Source organism: Neophocaena asiaeorientalis, unplaced genomic scaffold (genome assembly GCF_003031525.2).
Source record: "Neophocaena asiaeorientalis asiaeorientalis breed wild unplaced genomic scaffold, Neophocaena_asiaeorientalis_V1.1 scaffold714, whole genome shotgun sequence".
Classification (NCBI taxonomy): Eukaryota; Metazoa; Chordata; class Mammalia; order Artiodactyla; family Phocoenidae; genus Neophocaena; species Neophocaena asiaeorientalis.
In genome coordinates this window covers 1,311,394-1,333,432 of record NW_020175660.1, presented here as the reverse complement: position 1 = coordinate 1,333,432, position 22,039 = coordinate 1,311,394, and the positions used below count along the sequence as shown (strand labels likewise).

General features: G+C 51.9%; 1 protein-coding gene across 1 annotated transcript; it reads left to right on the top strand.

Annotated features, from left to right (window-relative positions):
* The first annotated feature begins 577 nt into the window (after nucleotides 1–577).
* Nucleotides 578–20,086, top strand: MMRN2 (multimerin 2). Its single transcript, XM_024731439.1, has 7 exons — nucleotides 578–762; nucleotides 9,089–9,217; nucleotides 9,305–9,411; nucleotides 9,504–9,584; nucleotides 10,339–10,503; nucleotides 10,679–12,460; nucleotides 15,343–20,086. Exons 1-7 carry the CDS (start codon nucleotides 605–607, stop codon nucleotides 15,726–15,728), a joined length of 2,808 nt encoding a protein of 935 aa, XP_024587207.1. The 5' UTR covers nucleotides 578–604; the 3' UTR covers nucleotides 15,729–20,086.
* Nucleotides 20,087–22,039: the final 1,953 nt, after the last annotated feature.

The following is a 22,039-nucleotide window of genomic DNA, read 5'->3' as shown; positions in this document are numbered from 1 at the left end:
TCTCACCAGCACCACGGATGCCCCCATCCTGGGGCTCGGGCAAGGCCAGGTGGAGGAGCTGAGCCACAAAGAGCTGACCCAGGCCCTGGCCCCAGCTACAGACTGTGCGACCCTAGGACAGCTCCTTTGTCCTTCTGAGCCTCCACCCGTCTGCTGGCTCCCACTGCCCAGTGGTGAGAGATGCTGAGTAGGCACGAGTGCCCCCCACTTCCTGGCCACCAGCATGGATGGACAGCAGGCTCCCTGAGACTGATCCGACCGCTTCCTGCTGCCCCACCTCTGTGCTGGTGCGGTTCTCCTGATTCCCTTGGGGACATGCTTGGTGGGGCCACCTCCCCCCGTGTCTCCCACACCCCCAGTGTCCCGGACCCGAGTTCTCCCAGGGCACACGGGAACTGGCCTGCGTTGTTGGCTGCCCCTGTGGGGACCAGGCCGAGGGTGAGGGGGGCCGGACGAGACTCACCGGGTGGGCCGGCCCAGGCCACTTCCTCTCTTTGTTGTCCCCGTGCTTTTTTTTCCTTCTGAGACTTAACTTGAAGACAACGTCACCAACGCTGGTAGTTTCTGGAGTCACCCACAGAGGCTGAGTCCGCCCCAAGCCAAGATGATCCTGACCCTGCTGCTCAGCATCGGGGGGCCCCTGGGCTGGGGGCTGCTGGGGACCTGGGCCCAGGTCCCCAGTACCAGGTTCTCCGATCCACACAGCCCCAGGCCACCTGGGGTCTGGAGGGCAGAGGCTGAGGACAGGGACCCCGTCAGACGGTAAGGAGGGCCTGGACCTGGGGGAGGAAGTGGTACCGGATCTGAGTCCCAGCTCAGCCAAAGCAGGGACTCTCTGGACTTCAGTTACCCATACGTGAAATGGGCTCATATTATCTACCTGCTGGACCAGCTGTGAGGCTGAATGAGGTGCTAGGTGGCAGGCTCCCCTTTAGGAGGCCACCCCCAGCCGGCCTGGACTGGTACCCCAGGGCCCAGCCTAAGGACCACAGGAAGTTCCCCACCTACCCATGGCAGGGAATGGGCCTAGAGGTTGGACAGGGCGGGAGCACTCTACGCCATTGACCACCGGGGTGCTGAGGGGCTGGGGTTCTGGAAGTTTCTAGCTGACCTGGGAGTGGCTCCTCTTCTTCGAAATAAGTCAGTTCTGAAAGCTGAGCCCAGTTGAGGCTGGCCCGGCCTAAGCCATAGAAGACAGATGCTCCTGGGGACTGGATTTGGATGTGAGCGCCCAGGGGGACTGGCATGGGCCCTCATCCTGGCCCTAACAGTTGAGCAGTGAGCAGACAGCGTGCCCTGCTCTATTTCAAGAACGAAAAGGAGGCTGTGGCATCCAGCGAGCTCTGCTTCAGCAGCCCTCTGGAAATGGGCGGAATGGTGTTATGACTAGACCAGGACACCCTTTTCCAGCCTTTTTGTGTGTCCAGGGCCAGGGGTCCTCCTGCTGATAAGGTGCTGGGAATGTGGGTCCCTCCTCAGGGTACCCCTCAGTCAGAGCAGCAGGTGCCATTTATCGGACCCATCTCTGGGCTAGGCATCTTGCCAAGTGTTATCTCAATCCTCTTTACAGCCCCGGTTATCAGAGAGGCTAAGCAGCTGGCTAAGGTCACACAGCTGAGGAGAGCTAGAACCAGGATCTGAGTCTGACTCTAGAGATCATACTCTGGTCCCAGTCCCAGGGGTGCCTATTCCCCCCCTCCCCCTCCCCACCCAAACCAGACTTGGTTGAGGGCATCTATAAGGATTTGGAGGGTGAGAGGGGCCGATTTACGAGTCTCCCGACTGGCTGGCCGAGATTCACCGTCACGTGGGCCTGGCCCAAACCTTCCTGGGACAGTTCTCGTACAGCTCTGACACTTCAAGGTGAATGTGTTTGTTAGACACTTGCCCGAAAGCAGATCTGACCAGGGAGAGGCAGGAGGGTGAGAGCGGGTGTGCACTGCGGCTAGGTGATGGAGGGGTGGGCCATGTGGGAGGAGAGGGGAGAAGTTGGGCCTGGAGAGACCCCCCCTTTCCTGCGCCATTCCCAGTTCTGCTCAGAGCTGGGAGGTGCACATGGCTCTTGGTGGGGGAACCCAGTCACCCAGCTCTGACTTCAGGACGAAGGATCCAGCCTTCCCTCCCCAAAGCCCCCAACTCCAAGCCCCTGTCTCTGAGTGGCTGGCCTCCCTCTGATGAAAGGGAGTATGAGGGGCCCAAGCGGCTGGGCAGGAGGTAGGAGATGCTTCTCTTTCTCCCCCACTCCCACCCCGGGGCTGTGGGGAGAGACTGCGTTCCATTAGCCCCAGGGAGGGTGGGTCTCCGGACTGCTCAAGGCCTGAGGGGGTCACTCAGCCATGGCCTGGTGGTCTCAGTGTGTGCAGGTGTGTGTGCAAGGGTACCCTGGCCCGGGAACGCCCAGGCAGGAGTCCCAATCCCTGGTCCCAGTTACCTCCAGGGGGTCCCATCGGGCCTGCTGGTCTCCTGCCTACAACCCAAAAGCTGCAGGCCCCACAGGTCAAGCCCAGGTTGTCGAGGCCTCTGGAGGGTCTGGTGAGAAAGGAAGGAAGCGCCGCGCGGCTTCCTCAGGCTGATTGCTTCCCGTGTTCCTGTGAGGGGAGAGGCGGAAACGCAGCCCCAGCCCTGCTCCTGCTATGGGGAAGGGGAGGCAAACAGGCTCTCCACAGCCAAGCAGGGGCACCACACCACCCATGCCACCCGCCACGAGCCTGGTGGGCCCGCCCCCTGGCTGCCAGAGCCAGGGCCCTGCCCTGCATTTGCCCCTCATACCTGTATCCAGGGCCTGGGGACCAGGGTAGGCCCTGGACACAGACCCAGATAAGATGCCTTGTGGACTTCCCTGGTGGCACAGTGGCTAAGACTCTGCACTCCCAACGTAGGGCGCCTGGGTTCGATCCCTGGTCAGGGAACTAGATCCCACATGCATGCCGCAGCTAAGAGTTCATGTACCACAACTAAGGAGCCTGCGAGCCCCACCAAAGACCCGGCGCAACCAAATAAAGAAAAATAAATTTAAAAGGAAAAAAAAAGACCCTTTGAAAGGAGAAGCTTGAACAAAACAATGTGGTGCTGGATGCCAGGTCTCAGGATGGATGAGGGACATGGTTGGTGCTTCCTAGGTCATCCAGGAGCCCGTGGGGCTGGGCCCAGTGAGCCAGCAACGTGGGTGTTTGGACTCTGTGGGGAAGAGGCTCTTTCTTTGATCCCAGGCTTTCGTGGAGGTGGGCAGAGCAGGAGGTTAGGATGCGGGTTCCTCAGACACATGAGCGCTTCCCAGGCAGGACTGAGCCTGCTGAGGGGACTGAGCTAAGACCCAGGCAAGGTGCTCCGTCTCCACATTGCTGTGACACTACTGCAAGGTCGCCCCTGTTCTCTCCACTTTACATGTTGTGAGGCTCAGAGGGGTGGGGTCGCCACCAGGGGCCACACAGCTCCTAAGTGATGGGTCAGGCCCACATCGGCTGGGCTGCAAATCCCAGGTGTCCTCAGTTCTGTCTCCCCTAAGAGGGGTGGGAGTGTAGGAGCCCCTCCTCCCAGCAGCCCAGCTGGCCCCGGTCACCAGCATCAGTGTCTCCACAAGGAGCGTCTGCAACTTTTGCAGCTGGGAGCTTGTGGCCCAGAGGAGTCACGCATATCTCTGGAGGTCACACAGGAGCAGAGTGGAGCCCAGACCGCTGGTCTCCGGGCCAAGCTGTACCTCCTGCACCTGTATCTGTTCTCCAAGGCACAGGGCCCTGAGCACTAACAGGGAAGAGCCCCACTGGCGTGAGCTATGCTCAGGGATGGACACCAAGTGGGCCTTGGGCTCCTCTGTGGCTCAGAGACCAAGCCCGGCAAACTTCTCCCATGGAGTCATCACAATCACAGCCGCATCCAGGACCTCAGAGAGCCAGCATGCTAAGAACACAACTTCCTTCCACAGAAAGACTTAAAGGGCAGTCGGAGGTACGTTTTACTGGCTGGTTAAGAGGCACTTAAGTGTCCCAATGGGCCATAGCAGCAGCACATTTATAATTCAGGAGGCTCAGGCTAACAGTCCTTTCCCTGCCGGAGGCTTTCTCTGCCTTCCTTATAGCCTCTCCCCACGGAGGGGCTGGGAGTGGGAGTCTTCTCCACACTTTCAGGACTGGAGGAAGGGCCTTGCTCAAGGTCACCCTGAGTCCAGGGACAGGGAAGGGAGGAGAGCCCAGGTCTCCCAGTTCCTATTAGAAGCTCCAAGGGGGGCAGCAGACTCTTTCCTGCCTGGGGCAGGAGGGCATCAGAGGCCATAGCAGAGGCCCAGGACAGGCCCAAAGCAGGCTGGAGACCCTCACACTCATTTCTAGGCTGGCACCTGCCTCTCAGGAGACCACTGGGAGATGAGAGTGCCAAGAGGGCCAGGGCCCGAGGCCAGGAGGCAGTGGGAACAATGGGGCGCTTCAGCGAGCCGGGCCAGGGGCTCAGTGTACCAGCGAGAAACTGCCAAGAGCCGGAGGAAACCAAAGCAAAGGTCAGGAATGTTCCCAGGGCTTCTGGGCCAGCAGCCTGTACTGTGCCAAGGGAGGGGAGCGTGGGCAGGGAGAATAGCGGCTGCTGGAGCCTGAGGTTTGGGCAGGTCAGGAGAGAAAGTTCCTGGGCAGGAAGGGTGGGCAGCACCGCTTCCAGTTCTAGGAACCCGAGGTGGAAAGTCCCGGTCACTCCCTACAGGCTAGCCCAGACCCGGTGCTCCCAGGGTACAGGCCTCCTGGAGCCTCTGCAGCCGTTCAGAGGGCACGCAACGAGCAGAACTTAGTTTACAGTGGGTGTTTCTCAGCCTTGCACTATTGACATTGCCAAATACACCTGGGGCGAATCCCCTCTCCTCCCAACACACGCCCCGTTGAGAACAACTGGTTTACAGAAATAACTTCTCTCTAGGTCTGAGCATGTTCCAGGAATTTCCATGGGGCCCAGGGCAAGGTGCGGGCTGCAGTCGCTGATCCTTGAAACAGTCTGTGCAGGTGGCCACCCTGCCCCCCGGCCCTAACCTCTGGGCCCAGCACTTTCACAGTCCCCTATTTCTGTGTTGAGTGCACATCCTTTGCTTCCATTCTGATTTTCACATGTCCCTTTTACCATTTACTAGTCCCTCAGGGATGTACGGGTCTCTTCCGGGTCTCTGTTCCCACTGACTGGCTTGACAAATCTTGTGCCAACGTCCCACTGTTTTCTGGATTGATTTTATTTTTTTGGCCACACCCGCACAGCTTGTGGGATCTTAGTTCCCAGACCAGGGATTGAACCCGCACCCTCGGCATCGAAAGCGCAGAGTCTTCACCGCTGGACCACCGAGGAATTCACGTCCCACTGTTTTCATTCCTTGGCATTAGAGTCAGTCAGTCATAACAGTTAGATAAGGAACTCCTCATTCGTTGTCTTCCAAAATGTTCTTACCTGTTCATCTGCATTTTCTCTTCCAGATAGAAATTATTTTAAGTTTCGTTTTTATTAGTTATACACACACATAAGCAGGGCTTGGAAAACTCTGGCATGGTGGGTCAAATCTGGCTCCCCACCTGTTTTGTAAATAAAGTTTTATTAGAACGCAGCCATGCCCATTATTTACATCCTGTCAGTATCGGCTTTCCTGCTACAATGGCCAAATTGAGTAGATGTAACAGTCTGTATGTCCTGGAAAGCCTATGCATCCTTTTTCCTCCCTACACACTTTTGGTTTTCCCTGAAATAAACAATTGTCTTTGTTTTAGTTTTTTTCCTTTTGCTTAGTTTTCTTTTTTTTTTTTCCTTTTGCTTAGTGTCTTTGTCACAGTTCAATTCCAAACTCTCAGCCAGTTGTCCACATCTGCTCTCCACCTTTATTCCTGTCAGGTGTTTGACCACCTGTGTCTTCTTGGAGATGCCTCTCTCAGAGCCTCCAGCCGTGCTCTAGGCTGGACCATTGCTCACTCACCCCCTACCTGTCATTGTCCTGGGGTCTCCCTTTACCTTGTTTCTGTGCTGGAACTCTTGTTTCCTGATGCCATGATTTCCTGTTTCTTGGTGTTCTCTCTTGTTTTGGTGGAACATTTCTGGCACAGTGGTCCTCAATCCTGGGCTATGCCTTAGAATGACCCAGAGAGCGTTAAAATGCAGAAGACCAGGCCTTAATCCCAGAGAATCTCCTTTAACTGGCCTGGGGTGGGGCCTGTAGGCTCATATTTTTAAAGTGCCACAGGACGCTTCTGATGTGAAGGTTTGATGGCAAGATTGCAAACCACTGCCCTAGTAGCTCCCTGATGAGGGTCCTGGGGAGGGAAATGCTTTGAAATCAGTCTGGCTTGTTGAAAATGTCTTAATTTTGTGCTCCTTAAATTGATAATTAGGCTGGGCATAGGATTCTAAATTGGAAATAATTTTCCTTCAGTATTTTGAAGGTGATTCTCCACTATGTTTTAGTGTCTGGTACTGCTGTTGAGAGGTTCAGGGCTATTCTATTTACTGGTGTGTGTGTGTGTGTGTGTGTGTGTGTGTGGTGGGGAGGGGCTCGATTTTTTTCTCTGGAAAGTGTAGAATCATTCTCATTCCCAGAGTTCCAAAATTTCACAACAATGTGCTTTGCTGTGCGTTTATTTTTATTGTATTGTGGGTAACTAGTGGGCCCTTTGAATCTGAAATTCCATGTCCTTCTCTTCTGGACTATTCATTTGGTTGTTTTCATCAGTGATTCCCTCCCTCTGTTCTCTCTTTCTGGAACTCCTATTGTTTGGTTGTTGGATTCCCAACACTGGTCCTCTATTTTTCTGATCTTTTCTGTCCTATTTTCCATCTCTGTTTGCTCTTCTTTTAGGGAAATTTCTTTAACTTTACCCTTTAACTTTTCTATTAAATTTCTTTTGCATTTCTACCATTATAGTTTTAATTTCCAAGGGTTCTTTTTTGTTCTCTCAGTGTTCTGCCCCCATTTTTAAAGTGGCTTCCTTTTCTTGTTTCTGGAATGCAGTAAGTTCTCTTATCAGTCTGGAAATATTAATGCAAATCTGGGGGGAAGTTCTTTTCTCCCTGCACAGTCTTGGTTTTCTTCAAGTTGATTTTCTTACATTTGCTCATTTTGACCTCCCACTTTTGTAAGAGATTTTCCTCAGGGGCCATTCTTGGATGTCTGGCCGCTTAAGAGTAGAGAGGCTGGGAAGCTGATTGGAAGCTGGGTGGATGGGTGATCTGTTTTGTTATAGGATGCTCTGCTGGGCTAGTTCATTGTGGGGGACCCCTGGTGTCAGTGTCTTTAAGTCTTTCCCCTCAAGTGGGGTCAATTTTCTGAGAAGCTTTTTCAGTCTGCTGCCAAGAGGGTAAAGGCCAGCTGCCAGGCTTCTGGGAGCCAAGTGGGAAGGCAGGCTGCGTGGTCTCAGCACTCAAAATAGATAGAGTCACTCAATCCCCCTCAACTCACCCCACTGCCGTCCCCAGCAGTATCCCTGTGTGATGGTACCTGGTGGGCCCAGGGCAGAGATCAGCTCCAGAGAATTAAATCGCAGCCTGAGAGCCACTCAATCACCAAGGGCCCTGAACATCGCCTCCCAACATCTCATAAATGTGGTCCTTTCTCCTGAAATCCACCACCATGGTCCAGTCAGTCCACGCTGCCGTTATCTCCCACCTAGACCCCTGACACCACCACCTACACCTTGTCCCCTCCCATCCTTTCTGTACCCAGGAACCAGGGTGGCTCTTTCATGTCACCTCCCTGCTTAAGCTCCTCCACGGCTCCACATGCCTCCAGGATGGAGCCCTGTCCTCAGGGGGCACTCAAGCCCTCCATGGTCTGGCTTCTCCTTACCCCCATCGCCTCTCCTTGGCAGCCCTTTCCGCGCTCCCAGCCTCCGCAACTCAGTGGGGCCACATACCTCTGTCACAGCTCCCGGTGCTTCACCTCATTCCCTCCACGTAAGATGCAGCCTAATCATCCCCTCCTCCCCAAAGTCTCCCCAGGTCCTAGCACCTATCACACCATCTGAGATCACCCACTCTCCCTTGGGACCCTGAAGAGAAGGTCTGAGCCTCCACACTGGCACCGAGCTGGAGCCCAGCACCTGCTCTCACCAGGTGCTACATCGAACTGAGCCACGGAGGTCATTACCACTTGCAACGCTGGAGAGCTCTGCTCTGAGAGCTGACTGCGTGGGGAAGGGCCCTCTGACTTCTTGCTGAGTGCATCAGCTCTGCCACCAGATCTGTGAGCTGGGGCTCTGCCAGCAGTGAGCAGCCCTCCACCCTGGATGCGCGGCAGCATACGCTGGTGGAGGGCACAGGAGGCAGGGTGACCTCCCGGGTGTTCAGGATGCCGAGTGTGACCCCCACACCACTCGTTACAACCTCAGTGTGGGTGGCCTTTTCCACAGAAGGAACTGCTCGGCCTGGCTGCCTTCCCCTACAACTGTTTGAAAGTCCATTTCCACAATGGCCATGATGGGGCACGACCAGAGCAGGCGCCCTCCCTGCAGCCGGGTCTCCGGTGAGGAAGGATGTGGGTGGTAATGGGAATGGGGCAGGCTGCCAGGGCCACCAGAGCGGGCAGGACAGCAGTGTTCACTGGGCACTTGGGAAGAGCCAGGCATTTGATACTCCTTTGCCCACTTGGAGGAGAGTATTATGATCTCCATCGTGTAGATGGGAAATGAAAACTCCCTAAGTGCCTCACTCGAGGTCACACAACCAGAAAATGTGAAGGATTCGAACCCAGGACTCTCCAGCCCCAGCAGCGCCATGCTGCCTCCCTGGCACCAGGAGAAACAGAGATCCCTTCCTGACTCTGGTGGTAACTCTGTGATTGTGGGGGGGGGGCGCTCCTGAGCCTCTCTGTGCTGACCCGGGAGTGAGGGGCGCTTCCTGGAAGACCATGGAGCAGGTGCCCTTGCAGGCGGGGTCTGTGGAGCTTTTGCTCTGGGGCAGAGGAATGAATAATGCAGAGCACTCCCTTCTCAGGCTAATGGATTCCAGAATCCCCCAGACTGGGTAGGGCAGAGAGGCAGGGGCAGTGGAGGGGGTGGGGCGCTCGGCACTGGCTCCCTGCTGACCTCTAGAAGTGGGGGGCCTGGGTGTGGTTCAGCAGCCCTCTCTTCTGGCTTTTTTCCAGTAACTGGTGTCCCTACCAGAAGTCCAGGCTGGTCACCTTCGTAGCTGCTTGCAAAACAGAGAAATTCCTCGTCCACTCACAGCAGCCATGTCCACATGGGGCTCCGGACTGCCAGAAAGTGAAAGTCATGTGAGTCGGGGTGCAGCAGGGTGGGCTGTTCGTCCAGGCCCTGTGCCGGCTCACCCTAGAGTCGCTGAGCCAGCCGTCTTCCCGCAGGTACCGCGTGGCCCACAAGCCGGTGTACCAGGTCAAGCAGAAGGTGCTGGCCTCCGTGGCGTGGAGGTGCTGCCCGGGCTTTGTGGGACCTGACTGCCAGCACCACGGTAGGGTTCCCTGTAATCCCCCTTGACCTCTGACCCCAGACGTCATGCAGCCCCTCTGACCTCTGGTGTCAACATCTGATGCTTCTCTGCAGATCCCAGGGCGATTCCTGAGCCTGAAGATCCAGGTGATAGCCTCCAGGAGCCTTGGGATGGGCCAGTTGACTTTGAACCTGGTATGCTGCTTTCCTGGAAGGAACAGGACGGACAGGCGGGAAGAAAGAACCCATGTGCCCAGGGCTCTTCTCCTCTGATAGGGTAGTGCCATTTCAGGGAAGCTATGTCCCCAGAATCAGCAGGGGTCCCTCTGTGGCCCTGTGTCACCCTGCCCCCACACCAAGGCAGCCAGGTTCCAGGGCCCTCAGTGACTTGCCTGCTGGCCAAGCACACGCACCCTTTCCCTTGACCCCATTTTCTGGGAAGGACAGCTTCATCCGGCGCCCTCCTTGCCCCCTGAACTGCATAGGCTCCCATGTCCTGGGAGAAGCCTCCCCACAGTCCCCCTCACCAGGGCCAGGAAGTCATGCTGTCCCTGGTGATGATCAGCCCAGCAGAACCACCTAGTGACATCACTGGTGAGGCTTTCAAGGCCGGGCCATAGTTGGGATGGGGAATAAGTTCCATCATGAGGTGAACTCCTAACCATTGACAAGGGCTGACTAGAACGATGTCGAGAAGCCGTGCCCCTGTGACTGAGGAGGAAAGTGTGCCACGGTGGAGAAGTCATGTCTGCTGTGGGTTTAGGGGTTTAGGGGGCAGGGTGAGAGCTCACTTGCCATGCATTCGCCCTTCTGGAGTTCAAGGCTTCTAAGCTCCTGCTCAGAGGACATCAGGACACAGCTCCCTGTTTTAATGCCCAAATTTCCTCTCTGCACCTCATGTTCTGCCCAGGCCTGGGAAGTTAGACACTTATGTCTCATGTGTATTCAGGCCACCGGGATGCAGACATCAGCGACATGGTGGAGCAGCAGGAACGCCGGCTGGGAGATCTCCAGAATGACATTCACCAGGTGGCAGACAGCCTCCCAGGCCTATGGAAGGCCCTGGCAAGCAACCTCACAGTGGCAATAACTGAGGCAAATCAGACAGAGCTTGGTGAGTAGCAGGTTCCATGGGCTGAGGAAGAGCCCAGTCACATCCTAGGGGATGAGTGGGAGGGCAAGCAGGAAGGCCCATACCTCAGAGCCACCCCCACCCCGCCTCCTCAGTCGCCCCCTGGGGAGGCTGTCTGCTCCCGAAGGGCTTGTGTAAACACGTGCATCTGTTGTAGAGTTTCCCGGCAGACCCTTGGAGCAAGTGCTACTGCCCCACATCAACACCTTCCTGCAAGGACATCTCAGCCCCATGTGGAGAAGCTTCAACCAAAGCCTGCACAGCCTCTCCCAGGCCATAAGAAACTTATCTCTTGATGTGGAGGCCAACCGACAGGCCCTCAAGAGGGTCCAGGAGAGCTCTGTGGCCAGAGCTGACTTCCAGGATCTTGGTGCCAAATTTGAGACCAAGGTCCAGGAGAACGCCCAGAGGGTGGGCCAGCTACGGCAGGATGTGGAGGGCCATCTGCATGCCCAGCACCTGTCCCTGCACCAGTCCCTCTTGGAGGTCCAGGCCGATGTGAACACCAAGCTGAAGAAGCTCCTTAAGGCCCAGGAGTCCCCGGGGGTCAATGGCAGCCTGGTCCTGGTGGCAGCAGGGGCAGCAGCGAGGCCGGAACCAGAGAGTCTGCAGGCCAGGCTGGGTCAGCTGCAGAGGAACCTCTCTGCACTGCATGTGACCACTGCCCACAGGGAAGAGGAGTTACAGAGCACCCTCGCAGACATGAAGGCCACCCTCGCCCAGCACGTGGATGAGATCAAGGAGCTGTATTTGGAATCCGATGACACCTACGAACAGATCAGCAAGGTAGAGCGGCAGGTACAGGAGCTTCAGGTGAACCACACAGCTCTGCGCGAGCTGCGGGTGATCCTGATGGAGAAGTCACTGATCATGGAGGAGAACAAGGAGGACATGGAGCGGCAGCTCCTGGAGCTCAACCTCACCCTCCAGCACCTGCAGGGCGGCCACGCGGACCTCATCAAGTACGTCAAGGACTGCAACTGCCAGAAACTCTACTTTGACCTGGATGTCATCCGGGAGGGCCAGCGGGACACCACGCGTGCCCTGGAAGAGACCCAGGTGAGCCTGGACGAGCGGCGCCAGCGGGACGGCTCCTCCCTGCAGGCCCTGAGCGGCACGGTGGCTGCCCTGTCGCTGGCGGTGGATGCGCACCAGGCGGCGGCCGAGCGGGCGCGGGCCGACGCGGCACGGCTCCGGAGTCAGCTGCGCACGCTGGGCAGCGAGGTGAGCGCGCTGCGGGCCGCCGAGGCCGAGATGCGACGCGAGATCCGCCGGCTGCACGGATCCTTCGCGGCCCTGCTGGAGGACGCGCTGCGGCATGAGGCCGTGCTGGCCGCCCTCTTCGGGGAGGAAGTGATGGAAGACATGTCCGAGGAGGCGCCCAGCCCGCTGCCCCTGCGCTACGAGCAGATCCGCACCGCCCTGCTGGACGCGGCCAGCGGGCTGCAGGAGCAGGCCCTCGGCTGGGACGCGCTGGCGGCCCGGGTGACAGCCCTGGAACGGGCCTCGGGGACCAGTCGGCAGGCCGAGAGCCTGGAGCCCAATCGGGACGCGTTGCCAGCGGCGGCCGGCGGGCCGGATCTGGCTGGGCTAGCGCAGGAGCTCCAGCGCCTGAGCTCCCACATGGAAAGCGTGGGCCAGTGCTGCGAGGCTTCCTGGGCCTCCTCCTTCAACAGCTCCCTCGAGGGCCTTCGCGGGGAGCTCTCCACCACTGAGCATGGCTTGCAGCGGCACCAGCGCCTCTTCCACAGCCTCTTTGGGAACTTTCAAGAACTCTTGGTAGCCAACGTCAGCCTGGACCTGGGGAAGCTGCAGGCCATACTGAGCAGGAAAGGGAAGAAGCAGCAGAAAGGTCTGGAAGCTCCCAGGAGGAGGGAACAGAAGCAAGTGGAGTCTTTGGAGGATGCACATGTCAAAGGGCCGGTGCTCTGGGACACAGGTGAGTTGTCCAGCCTGGGAAGGAGGCTGGGGGAGTCTAAGACTGTGCTCTCTGCCGACAGCGCTTCTGCCTCAGAGGGGGCCGGGGTGAAAGAGAGCGGGATGGCCATCAGTCACCACTACTCGGGACTGGCTTTGCCCTTAACCCACCTTCTATTTAGGACTAGGGAGGGGCCCCTTAAGCCACCTGGAGTATTAGGAGGTAGAAGTCACATGACTGAACTGTCAGTGAGCAGGCAGAGCCCCAGCACGGAGATGCTTGAGGCTCATATATACACCAGTGGTTGCCTGCCACTCTTAACTGTGGAGCAGGGAGGGGGGATGCCTCTCTCTCCTCCATAACAACACCCTCAAATCTCTCCAGCTCAGCTCTTCGCCCGACCCCGCTTCACCCCCCATGTTTCTTTAAGCTTTCCCCTGTATACAAGTGAGTGTGTGGATAGGGGCTGGTGCCCTCTGCCATGGGCAGCACCCCACAAGAGGTGAATACAGGGGAAAGCCATGGGCCCCAAAAGGAGCTCGTTCTGCTAACACAGTGGACCCATGCTGCTGCTCTGAGCCAGGTCCCCCACTATGCCTTTCTTGGGCTTTGCCATGTTGAATTATCACAACAGCTCAATGACGCATTATCACTGCTGCCATCTTACCTGAAACAGGGTTAGTCAGGCAACTGTCCCGCTCACACATCTAGTAAGCGGCACAGAGGAACCCAGTCTGGCTGTCTCTAGGGAGCTGGCTCTTCGCCTGTGAAAGGCCCTTGACTGGCCTCTGCAGGGCCCTGGGAAGCTGCCCCTGAGGCTGAAGGGATGAGCAGCTAGCCTTCCCAGCCCCTCCCTGAGTATATGGCCCTGAAAAGTAGACCCCTACACTCTGTGCCTCAAGTGACTCTACCCTGCCAGAGAGGCTGGCCTTGGAGCTACGGCCGCCTTCTCACCCAGACCTGGGGCTAAAGTACAAGGCCGCCATCTGGGCCGTCCGTATCCTCGTGTAGCCTGGCACGCGGGCAGTCCGAGGCCTTGCTGAGGATCCCACTGCAAGCCTGCCCTGCTCCCACTCACTCCTCACTATGGCCCTGCAGGCCAGTGTCTCCCTGGGAGTAGTGGACATAGCACAGGCTCTAGCACCACTTACGTGTCTCAATTTCTTCCTCTGTAAAATGGAGAACCACTGCCTTCATCAAAGGGTTGTCAGGAAGACTAGCAGATACATTTACCAAAAACCTAGCACAAGGCTTAACATTTAGTAGAAACCAGTCAATGTTTTCCCATTTCTCCAGCATTTTCAGGGCTGAGGCTGTATCTACCTACACTCTTACATCTTTTTCTCCCTTGTGAGTGGTGCAAGGCCTCAACTGCCTGATAGTGTAGGCATCTGGATTTACCACTGCAATATTTTGTTACTTAAAAAAGTTTTTTTCCTTAAAAGTAAAAATCCCCCCTTATTTGTCTTATGGGAAGGCCAAAGGGCTTGACTCCGCGCCCTGCAGGGAAGACCACTCTCAGTCCACCTGCTGGCAAATCAGTGAAGCACAACCCTTCCACCAAGGAGCACGTCGGGCCCCTGGCTGGCCGTGGCGCTCCACAGAGGGCACGCTAGGCCGGCCTTGCTTCGGCGGGGTGGTCGCGCCACCTCCTGGGTGCTGGGGTAACTGCAGAGCCAGTCTTTCTCACACAGATGGGAATCCCAGCTATTTGGAACTAATTCTCAGAAAATCTTCCAGAACTAGAGAAAAGCAAAATTTTGTCATTCACGAGGATGCTGTTGGACCGGGAGCCAAAGAGCGGGGGCTCTAGCTCTGGGACCGAGGTCACTCACTGCTATGCAAATTGCTCCTCTTTTAGGCCTTGGTTTCATCCCGAGAAGTGGGGAGCTTGGTCTCAACAGAGAGGGGTGTGTGTGGGGGGGGCACAGAGAGCCCACAGCTTGAGGGAGCAACAAGGGAGCACGTGAGGAACATGACTTCATCAGTGCCGAGGCCAGGTTCGTGGCCGGAGCCCAGCAGGACTCAGCCTTCCCATCCCATCTCCTGGCCAGGCAGCCCGGCTGGCTCCTTCCTCTACACTGAGCGTCTTCTCTCGCTCCAGGCCTGTGCGTGGGCCTGGCGGGCCGCTCGCCTGTGTTCTCTGTTTCATCCTCCTTAGATTGGCTAAAGTGCTTCAAGTGGGAAGAGTACCAGAGGTCAGGAGATCCACAGCTCCCAGCTTGGTCATGTGTGTCATCTGGGGCAAGCTTTCCCTTTCTGGGCCTGTTTCCCCCTCTGCAATCCCAGGGCTCTGAGCAACATTTTGAAAACATTAAAATGACCAGCTTGAAAAGACTTTTCTTCCCTGGTCCCACCTGGGTTTTCCTTCTCTCTCTAGGGTCCTGTGCTAAACATCCAGTAGGAGCTACCCTTCATTCCTTAATTATCTCACCAGGGTTAGCATTACTACTTTGCAGATAGGTAATATTTTCTCTCTTTCCCCTGGTATCTCAAGATCCCTAGCAGGTGGCAGGAATCTGGGAGTCAGAGACCTGGGTTCCAGTCCCAGCCTGCCACTGATAAGCCATCTAGACTTGGATGCAAGTTAACCATGCAAGACTCAAAGTCTCCTCAATCAGGGTACTTATCTCTCAAGGATGTTGGAAAGAAGGATCAAACAAGAAAGTGCTTTGTTAAAATGTACACCAGTAGAGACAACAGACTTGTATTTTCCTTTCTCTCAACTAGTGAAATACTGAGAATTGGCCAGTTAGCTCCCAAGATACATTGCTATTAGGAATATCTGAGTTATCTAGAAATGGGACCTATTTCTAATGTTAAGAAGGCGAGGAAGGCAGGTATAATTTTCCACCTGAGGGAGTGAGGGGCTGAGCCATTAACACTTTCCTCCTGCATTCCAGGCTCCCCTGTGGCCTTCTACGCCAGCTTGTCAGAAGGGACAGATGCTCTGCAGACAGTGAAGTTCAACACTACGTACATCAACATCGGCAGCAGCTACTTCCCTGAACATGGCTATTTTCGAGCCTCTGAGCGTGGGGTCTATCTATTTGCAGTGAGCATTGAATTCGGCCCAGGGCCAGGCACCGGGCAGCTGGTGTTTGGAGGTCACCGTCGGACCCCTGTCTATACCACCAAGGAGCAGAGGGGTGGGAGCCCAGCAACGACCTTTGCCATGGCTGAGCTGCAAAAGGGTGAGAGAGTATGGTTTGAGCTAACCCAGGGATCAATAATGAAGAGAAGCCCTCCAGGCACTGCATTCGGGGGCTTCCTGATATTCAAGACCTGAGTACAAGGCACAGCTCTGACCAGACATTGTGGACTTATCCAGCTCACCTTGGCCTGCGGCTCAGGCCAGGGTTGGTCTGGAGACCATGCAGTTGGTCTAGCTCTTCCCTGGAAACCTTCTGCAAAGACAACGTGGTATCTGTGACCTCTCTCTAGACGCACTGGGTCTGGCTGTTTCTTAACGATGAGAAGGACTGGAATGCTTTTCTCCGGGCAAGACTTGGTCCGGGGACATGTGAACCTTGGGTTGGCGTGCCTTCCGAGGCGGCATGGCTTGGATTCCAGCTCTTGGCCGTACCCTGTGTTCTATAGCTTCTTTGGTGTTTTGCTCCTCCTGTGGTTGGAAACTTCCATATAACACTTTAAACCTTTCTCCTGCTTCCTCTTCTCCTTCATCTTATGCTAGAAAATCATTCTTTCCTAGAAATATGTTTAAATGGAAGTGACATTTTGGCCAATACTGGAAGCCAGTCTCCACGCACTGCAGGGCAGTAGGAGAAAAGCAACCTGTTTTGGTATCTGTCAGTCAACAATGGAGACAAAGACCTGGTTGAGCTAACCAAGCGAAACAAACTTAGTATCTTTCCTTAGTTTCAGTCCTTCCTTGAATTTATCTGTAACTTTAATTTGACTTCTTTTTCTCCTTGCCTCATGCTGGGTAAAGGCCAAGACATGCCAAACACGAACTAAAATGTGTATAGCCTTCACCTTTTTTGCTTCCTCCAATAGCTTATGACCACCCTAGTTCTTATTAGCATTTCTAACCAGGAAGGGAGCTGAGGGAAGAGAAGGAAGACTAAAAATCTCCCTCAACAATTATCAACTTTGGAATAAAGTGAAGTCCTTCAGATCTCTGCCTGGTTTGCAGAGCAAACCAGGATGGCGAGCAAAAGGACTTGGTAAAGTAGGTAGAAATTTGGGACAAAATCAAACTATTTGGTATGTGATTTTCATTACTCCAGGCCGTATGTGACTTCACAACTCCAGTTAATCCTACATAAAACACTAGAGGCTTCCACAGTATCCACAAGAATACTGGATTAGACAGTACCAATACATGGTTTTCAAAAACTTACAGGTCCTGACGCAAACAGGCTTGAGAAAGCAGTCATCTACTTGTCAGGAAACATTTTTATTTTGGTAGTAGGTATTCAGTATTTGTTGAATATACCTCTCTCCATACGAAAATCAGATTGGTCTGGGTGACGAAAAAGGACAGAGTTGGTTGTCAGGGTTCCCAGCCCTTCTCATTGTTTCCCTGGGCTCATGGAGTCAAAGGATTGTCCCTTAGAATTTATTTACCACTAAGCTCGGTGTGCTCGAGGTGCTAAAATATTCGTGTTAAAAGGAACAACATGCCAGGCCACTCTGCCACTGATGGCTGACCTTGGGGTAAATCACGACCTCTCTTGAACGTCTCCATCTGTACTATGAGGTGGTTAGTCTAACAGCTCTAAGTATCCTGGTATTTTATTTTCTTGACCACAGGTTTGGCTCCTGCCTACCTGCCCTTCCCTCTGGCCAGGGCCTCCTGCCCGGTACAGCTCAGCTACAAGACCAATCCTGACCCAAGGCGTGATGTATCTGGGCCACTCCTGACCAAAGGTTGGAAAGCCAGTACCAGGTCACCCTTGCTGCTAGAAAGACAACGCTGTGTCTTCTTTCTGCTCAGTCCTGCGATTACTGGTCAGGCTGTGCTGATGACTAAATGGAAACATGCGGGTAAATATAGTCTTAGCATTTAAGACTTTCATTTGGAATTTACTGCATATAATAAGCAGAGTGAACTCATCTCCTCTCTAAGGGGCACATGTCTTGCCACCCTCATATGGCTAGTGCTATTCAACAGGGAGGTTATAAATCAAAGTGCTAACTGGTAAACTGGCCAGCAGCATGGATAAGTCACTCCAGAATTTTCCGGGGTGAGAACTAGAGAGACAACGGTTCTTTTAAATAGGGTGCTTTCATTGCAAATTTTACAAAACCTTAATATCAAGTTTAAGTGTAAATTTTGTTTAAACACTTCAGTAACTAGGACCCCAGATTAACAAGAATTCTGACGTTCATTTGATAGATTTCTTATCTCCATTAATATCTCTGGGTGGAGAATCTGTTTGAGTGCGCCGTTACCCAGGCGTCTAGAACAAGACAATGGCTAAGCACAGAGTGGTATCAGACTTTCCCAAACCCAATGGAAAAAAAATACACACAAAAATACTCCAAAATATCATTGAAAAACAACAAAGAGTACCATAAGCAGGTCAGGAAATTTTAGTAATTCCTGGAAAATAGGAAGTAGAAGGGAACAAGCAGAAAATGAAACAGCAATAGGAAATCATAACTCAAAACATTTGAGAGATGGGAGTGATTTCAGGGGAGCTCAAACTCAAACTCAGCCCCTAACACACCCGGAGGGGTCCGTGGAGGAGAGGCAGTCAAGGCAGTGGGCAGTCAGTCCCAGCTGCCCCTTGTCTGAGCTAAGCAGCAGGCAGCAGTGGCCTCTGTTTTGAGCTAGAGCGGTGCCCGTCAATCCCGAGCTCTCAGTTACAGGGCAGCTACTGACACTTGGAGGTAAGAACCTCCCACACCCAGAAGACACATGTAACCTTATCACAATCAAGACTCCCAGGAGTGAATCTAGAGCTGTGCCTCCACAAACTAGTACATGTCAAAATAACTCCTTATTTCAGAAACACCGTGAAGAGGATATATGGTTAAAAAATGCTTCTCAAAACTCCCCTTTCCTCTCATACTCTTAAGCTCCTCTGGTCTCCCATGATGTTTCTCTCGAAAACATCACAACTCCTCTCCCAGCTCTAGCCTAAGCATCACTCCTCTATCCTCCTTCATCAAGGAAGTTCCCCCAAACCTAGCCCAACAATGACAAAACTCTTTTCTGGGGAAGGGGAAAGGTACACAAGCAGAGTGAGGAAAGCCTGAATCCTCTCGAGTAGGTAAGAAGAGAGCAAAGGATTACTTATTTTTGCTCTAACAGCTAGTCCCATCACTCCTTGATAAAAACAGGAAGCGGAGGAACACAGAATTGGGGTGAGCAGGGGTTGACGAATACACAGATGAGCAACTACTCCAAACTGCTAAACATCTGTGGAAAACTAGTCTCATGGACAAGAGGTTCCAAACTGAACAAACTGAAAACTTTGGAATATATAAATCTCTAGAAAAAATACAGGAAACTGGAAATGTAAATTGATTATTTGCCACCCAGATCCTGGTTTGCAAATATCATCCTCCCTAAAAGGAACCAAAGTGCCTTGGAGAAATGGCTGACTCAATGGCAGGGGCAAGGAATGTACCAGATGAGCCTGGAACATCTTCATGTGCCCCAAAGTAAGAAGTGCTCAAAAATGATGGGCACGTGTCAAAAGGACTCAGGCGCCACCTTGATGAACTCCCAGTAGCCAAGTCTAGGTCAATTTGAGCCTCACAACAAAAAATGACCTAACTGACTATAACTTATTGAATAAGAGTCCATACTGATAATAAAAAATAAACGAGAACAGAAGACTTATTCCTTGTAGCAGAATGCCAATTAATAAATGTAAATGTAATAACGGAATCAGAAAATCACCACTTTGTAACCACTGATTCAGGTAGAAGTTATCAACGGATGCTAAAACAGTCTCAAAGTATCTCTGGTAACATACTCATTACAAAGGGAAAACAGTAACTTCACAGTAAGGAAACTAGGTGAGTATCACCTTAAACAAACAATCGACAATGACACCATCAGTAATGAGACACACTGCCGCTGTGGCATCCTGGTGGGATGCCCTGAGGACACAAACATCATGTCCCCAAAATCACTGGCCTTTACTCTAGAAAACGTTGGTACCGAAAGAGACAAAGCTGGAGAACTGTTTCAGATTAAAGGAGAATAAGGAGACAGGACACCTAAATGCAATGCGAGATTCTAGGCAGACTCTGGACCAGGAAAATGTGCTCAAGGACTTTACTGGAACAACTAGCAAAACTTGAATAAGGTCTTCAGACTATGGTATTGCTGATAATTGTTATGGTATATTAACTTTCCTGATTTTGAAAATTGTACATAATTGGTTATATTAACTACCTGAAGTATTCAGGGATAAAGAGGCCTGAGCTCTGTAATTTACTCCAACTAGTTCAGAAAAAAGTATGTGTATGTATGTGTTTGTACACAGACATTCCAAGATAAGCCTTTGTAATTCTTGAATACACACAGAATGACAAAGCAATTGTGACAAAATGTAAGTTTGTGAATCTGGATGAAGGGTAAACGGCATTCTTTATACTATTTTTGCAACTTTTCTGGAAGTTTGAAGTTTTTTCAAAATACAAATAAAGTTAAAATAAAATCTGGTTGTTGAAATAAAAACACTCAGTAGGTGGGCTGAAAAGCACAAGGCAGGATGAAACAAACATATGAAAGACAATGTTAAGAAATATGGAAGCAACATCCACTGGACCTAATATTTGTCTAATAGCAGTTCTAGAAAGAGGAAAGTAAAAAGGGAAGGGAAGAGAATAGAGAAGTGATCGAAAAGTTCCCAGATCTAAGGAAAGATTAAAAGGACCTAATTAGTACTAAGTAACAGAATGAATGTATCTAGACATGGCAAAACTTCAAAACATCAAAAACAAAATTTAAATTCTATGTTTCTTGAATTTAAAAAATAAGTTAAATTAAAAAGGACTGAATTAGTCACATATCAGACTTCTTACTGGCCACAGGGATGCTGGAAGATCACAGAGTAGAATCTTCAGTGAGATTCTCTCTTCAACCTAACTACTAGCCAAGTATGAAGACAGAATCAAATAAAAATTACTTTTAAAGTGCTCAATTGAAATGCTTTTCCCAACAGCATTGGTCTTTTTTTTTTTGCCAGAGCCTTTCCATTCTTTCTTTTAGTGTTTTTCAACACTTATTTGGACTTTAGTCATACAGGAGAGCAATACAGAACAGAGCAGCAGCTGTGCTTCAACCTGATTCTAAAGTTGCTTTCAAAAACGATTCCTCCCCTAAAAAAAAACGCCCAAGTTCTGTCTTTGTCTAGCTTAAAAATACTTTCAATATAAGAATTTCACATTGACTTCTAAACAATGGTAACATTTCAGGTTCCCTGGATAAAACCTAGGCCATGACATTTTTCACAGAACTAGAACAAAAAATTTCACAACTTGTATGGAAACACAAAAGACCCCGAATAGCCAAAGCAATCTTGAGAAAGAAAAACGGAGCTGGAGGAATCAGGCTCCCAGACTTCAGACTATACTACAAAGCTACAGTAATCAAGACAGTATGGTACTAGCACAAAAATAGAAATATAGATCAAGGGAACAGGATAGAAAGCCCAGAGATAAACCCACGCACATATGTCACCTTATCTTTGATAAAGGAGGCAAGAATATACAATGGAGAAAAGACAGCCTCTTCAATAAGTGGTGCTGAGAAAACTGGACAGCTACATGTTAATGAAATTAGAACACTCCCTAACACCACACACAAAAATAAACTCAAAATGGATTAAAGACCTAAATGTAAGGCCAGACACTATAAAACTCTTAGAGGAAAACATAGGCAGAACACTCTATGACATAAATCACAGCAAGATCCTTTTTGACCCATTTCCTAGAGAAATGGAAATAAAAACAAAAATAAATGGGACCTAATGAAACTTAAAACCTTTTGCAAAGCAAAGGAAACCATAACCAAGACAAAAAGACAACCCTCAGAAAGGGAGAAAATATTTGCAAACGAAGCAACTGACAAAGGATTAATCTCCAAAACACACAAGCAGCTCATGCAGTTCAACATCAAAAACACAAAAAACAACCCAATCCAAAAATGGGCAGAAGACCTAAATAGATATTTCTCCAAAGACGATATACAGACTGCCAAAAAACACATGAAAGAATGCTCAACATCACTAATTAGAGAAATGCAAATCAAAACTACAGTGAGGTATCACCTCATACCGGTCAGAATGGCCATCATCAAAAAATCTACAAACAATTAATGCTGGAGATGGTGTGGAGAAAAGGGAACCCTCTTGCACTGTTGGTGGGAATGTGAATTGGTACAGCCACTATGGAGAACAGTATGAAGGTTCCTTAAAAAACTAAAAATAGAGCTACCATATGACCCAGCAATCCCACTACTGGGTGTATACTCTGAGAAAACCATAATTCAAAATGAGTCATGTACCACAATGTTCATTGCAGCTCTATTTACAATAGCCAGGACATGGAAGCAACCTAAGTTCCATCAACAGATGAATGGATAAAGAAGATGTGGCACATATATACAATGGA

Bases quoted from the DNA above. Each gene is read 5' to 3' on its own strand.
- MMRN2 (XM_024731439.1), top strand. From the start codon at position 605: ATGATCCTGACCCTGCTGCTCAGCATCGGGGGGCCCCTGGGCTGGGGG. The intron at 9,218-9,304 runs GTGAGTCGGGGT...GTCTTCCCGCAG, and splicing joins TGCCAGAAAGTGAAAGTCAT to GTACCGCGTGGCCCACAAGC. The intron at 9,412-9,503 runs GTAGGGTTCCCT...GCTTCTCTGCAG, and splicing joins ACCTGACTGCCAGCACCACG to ATCCCAGGGCGATTCCTGAG.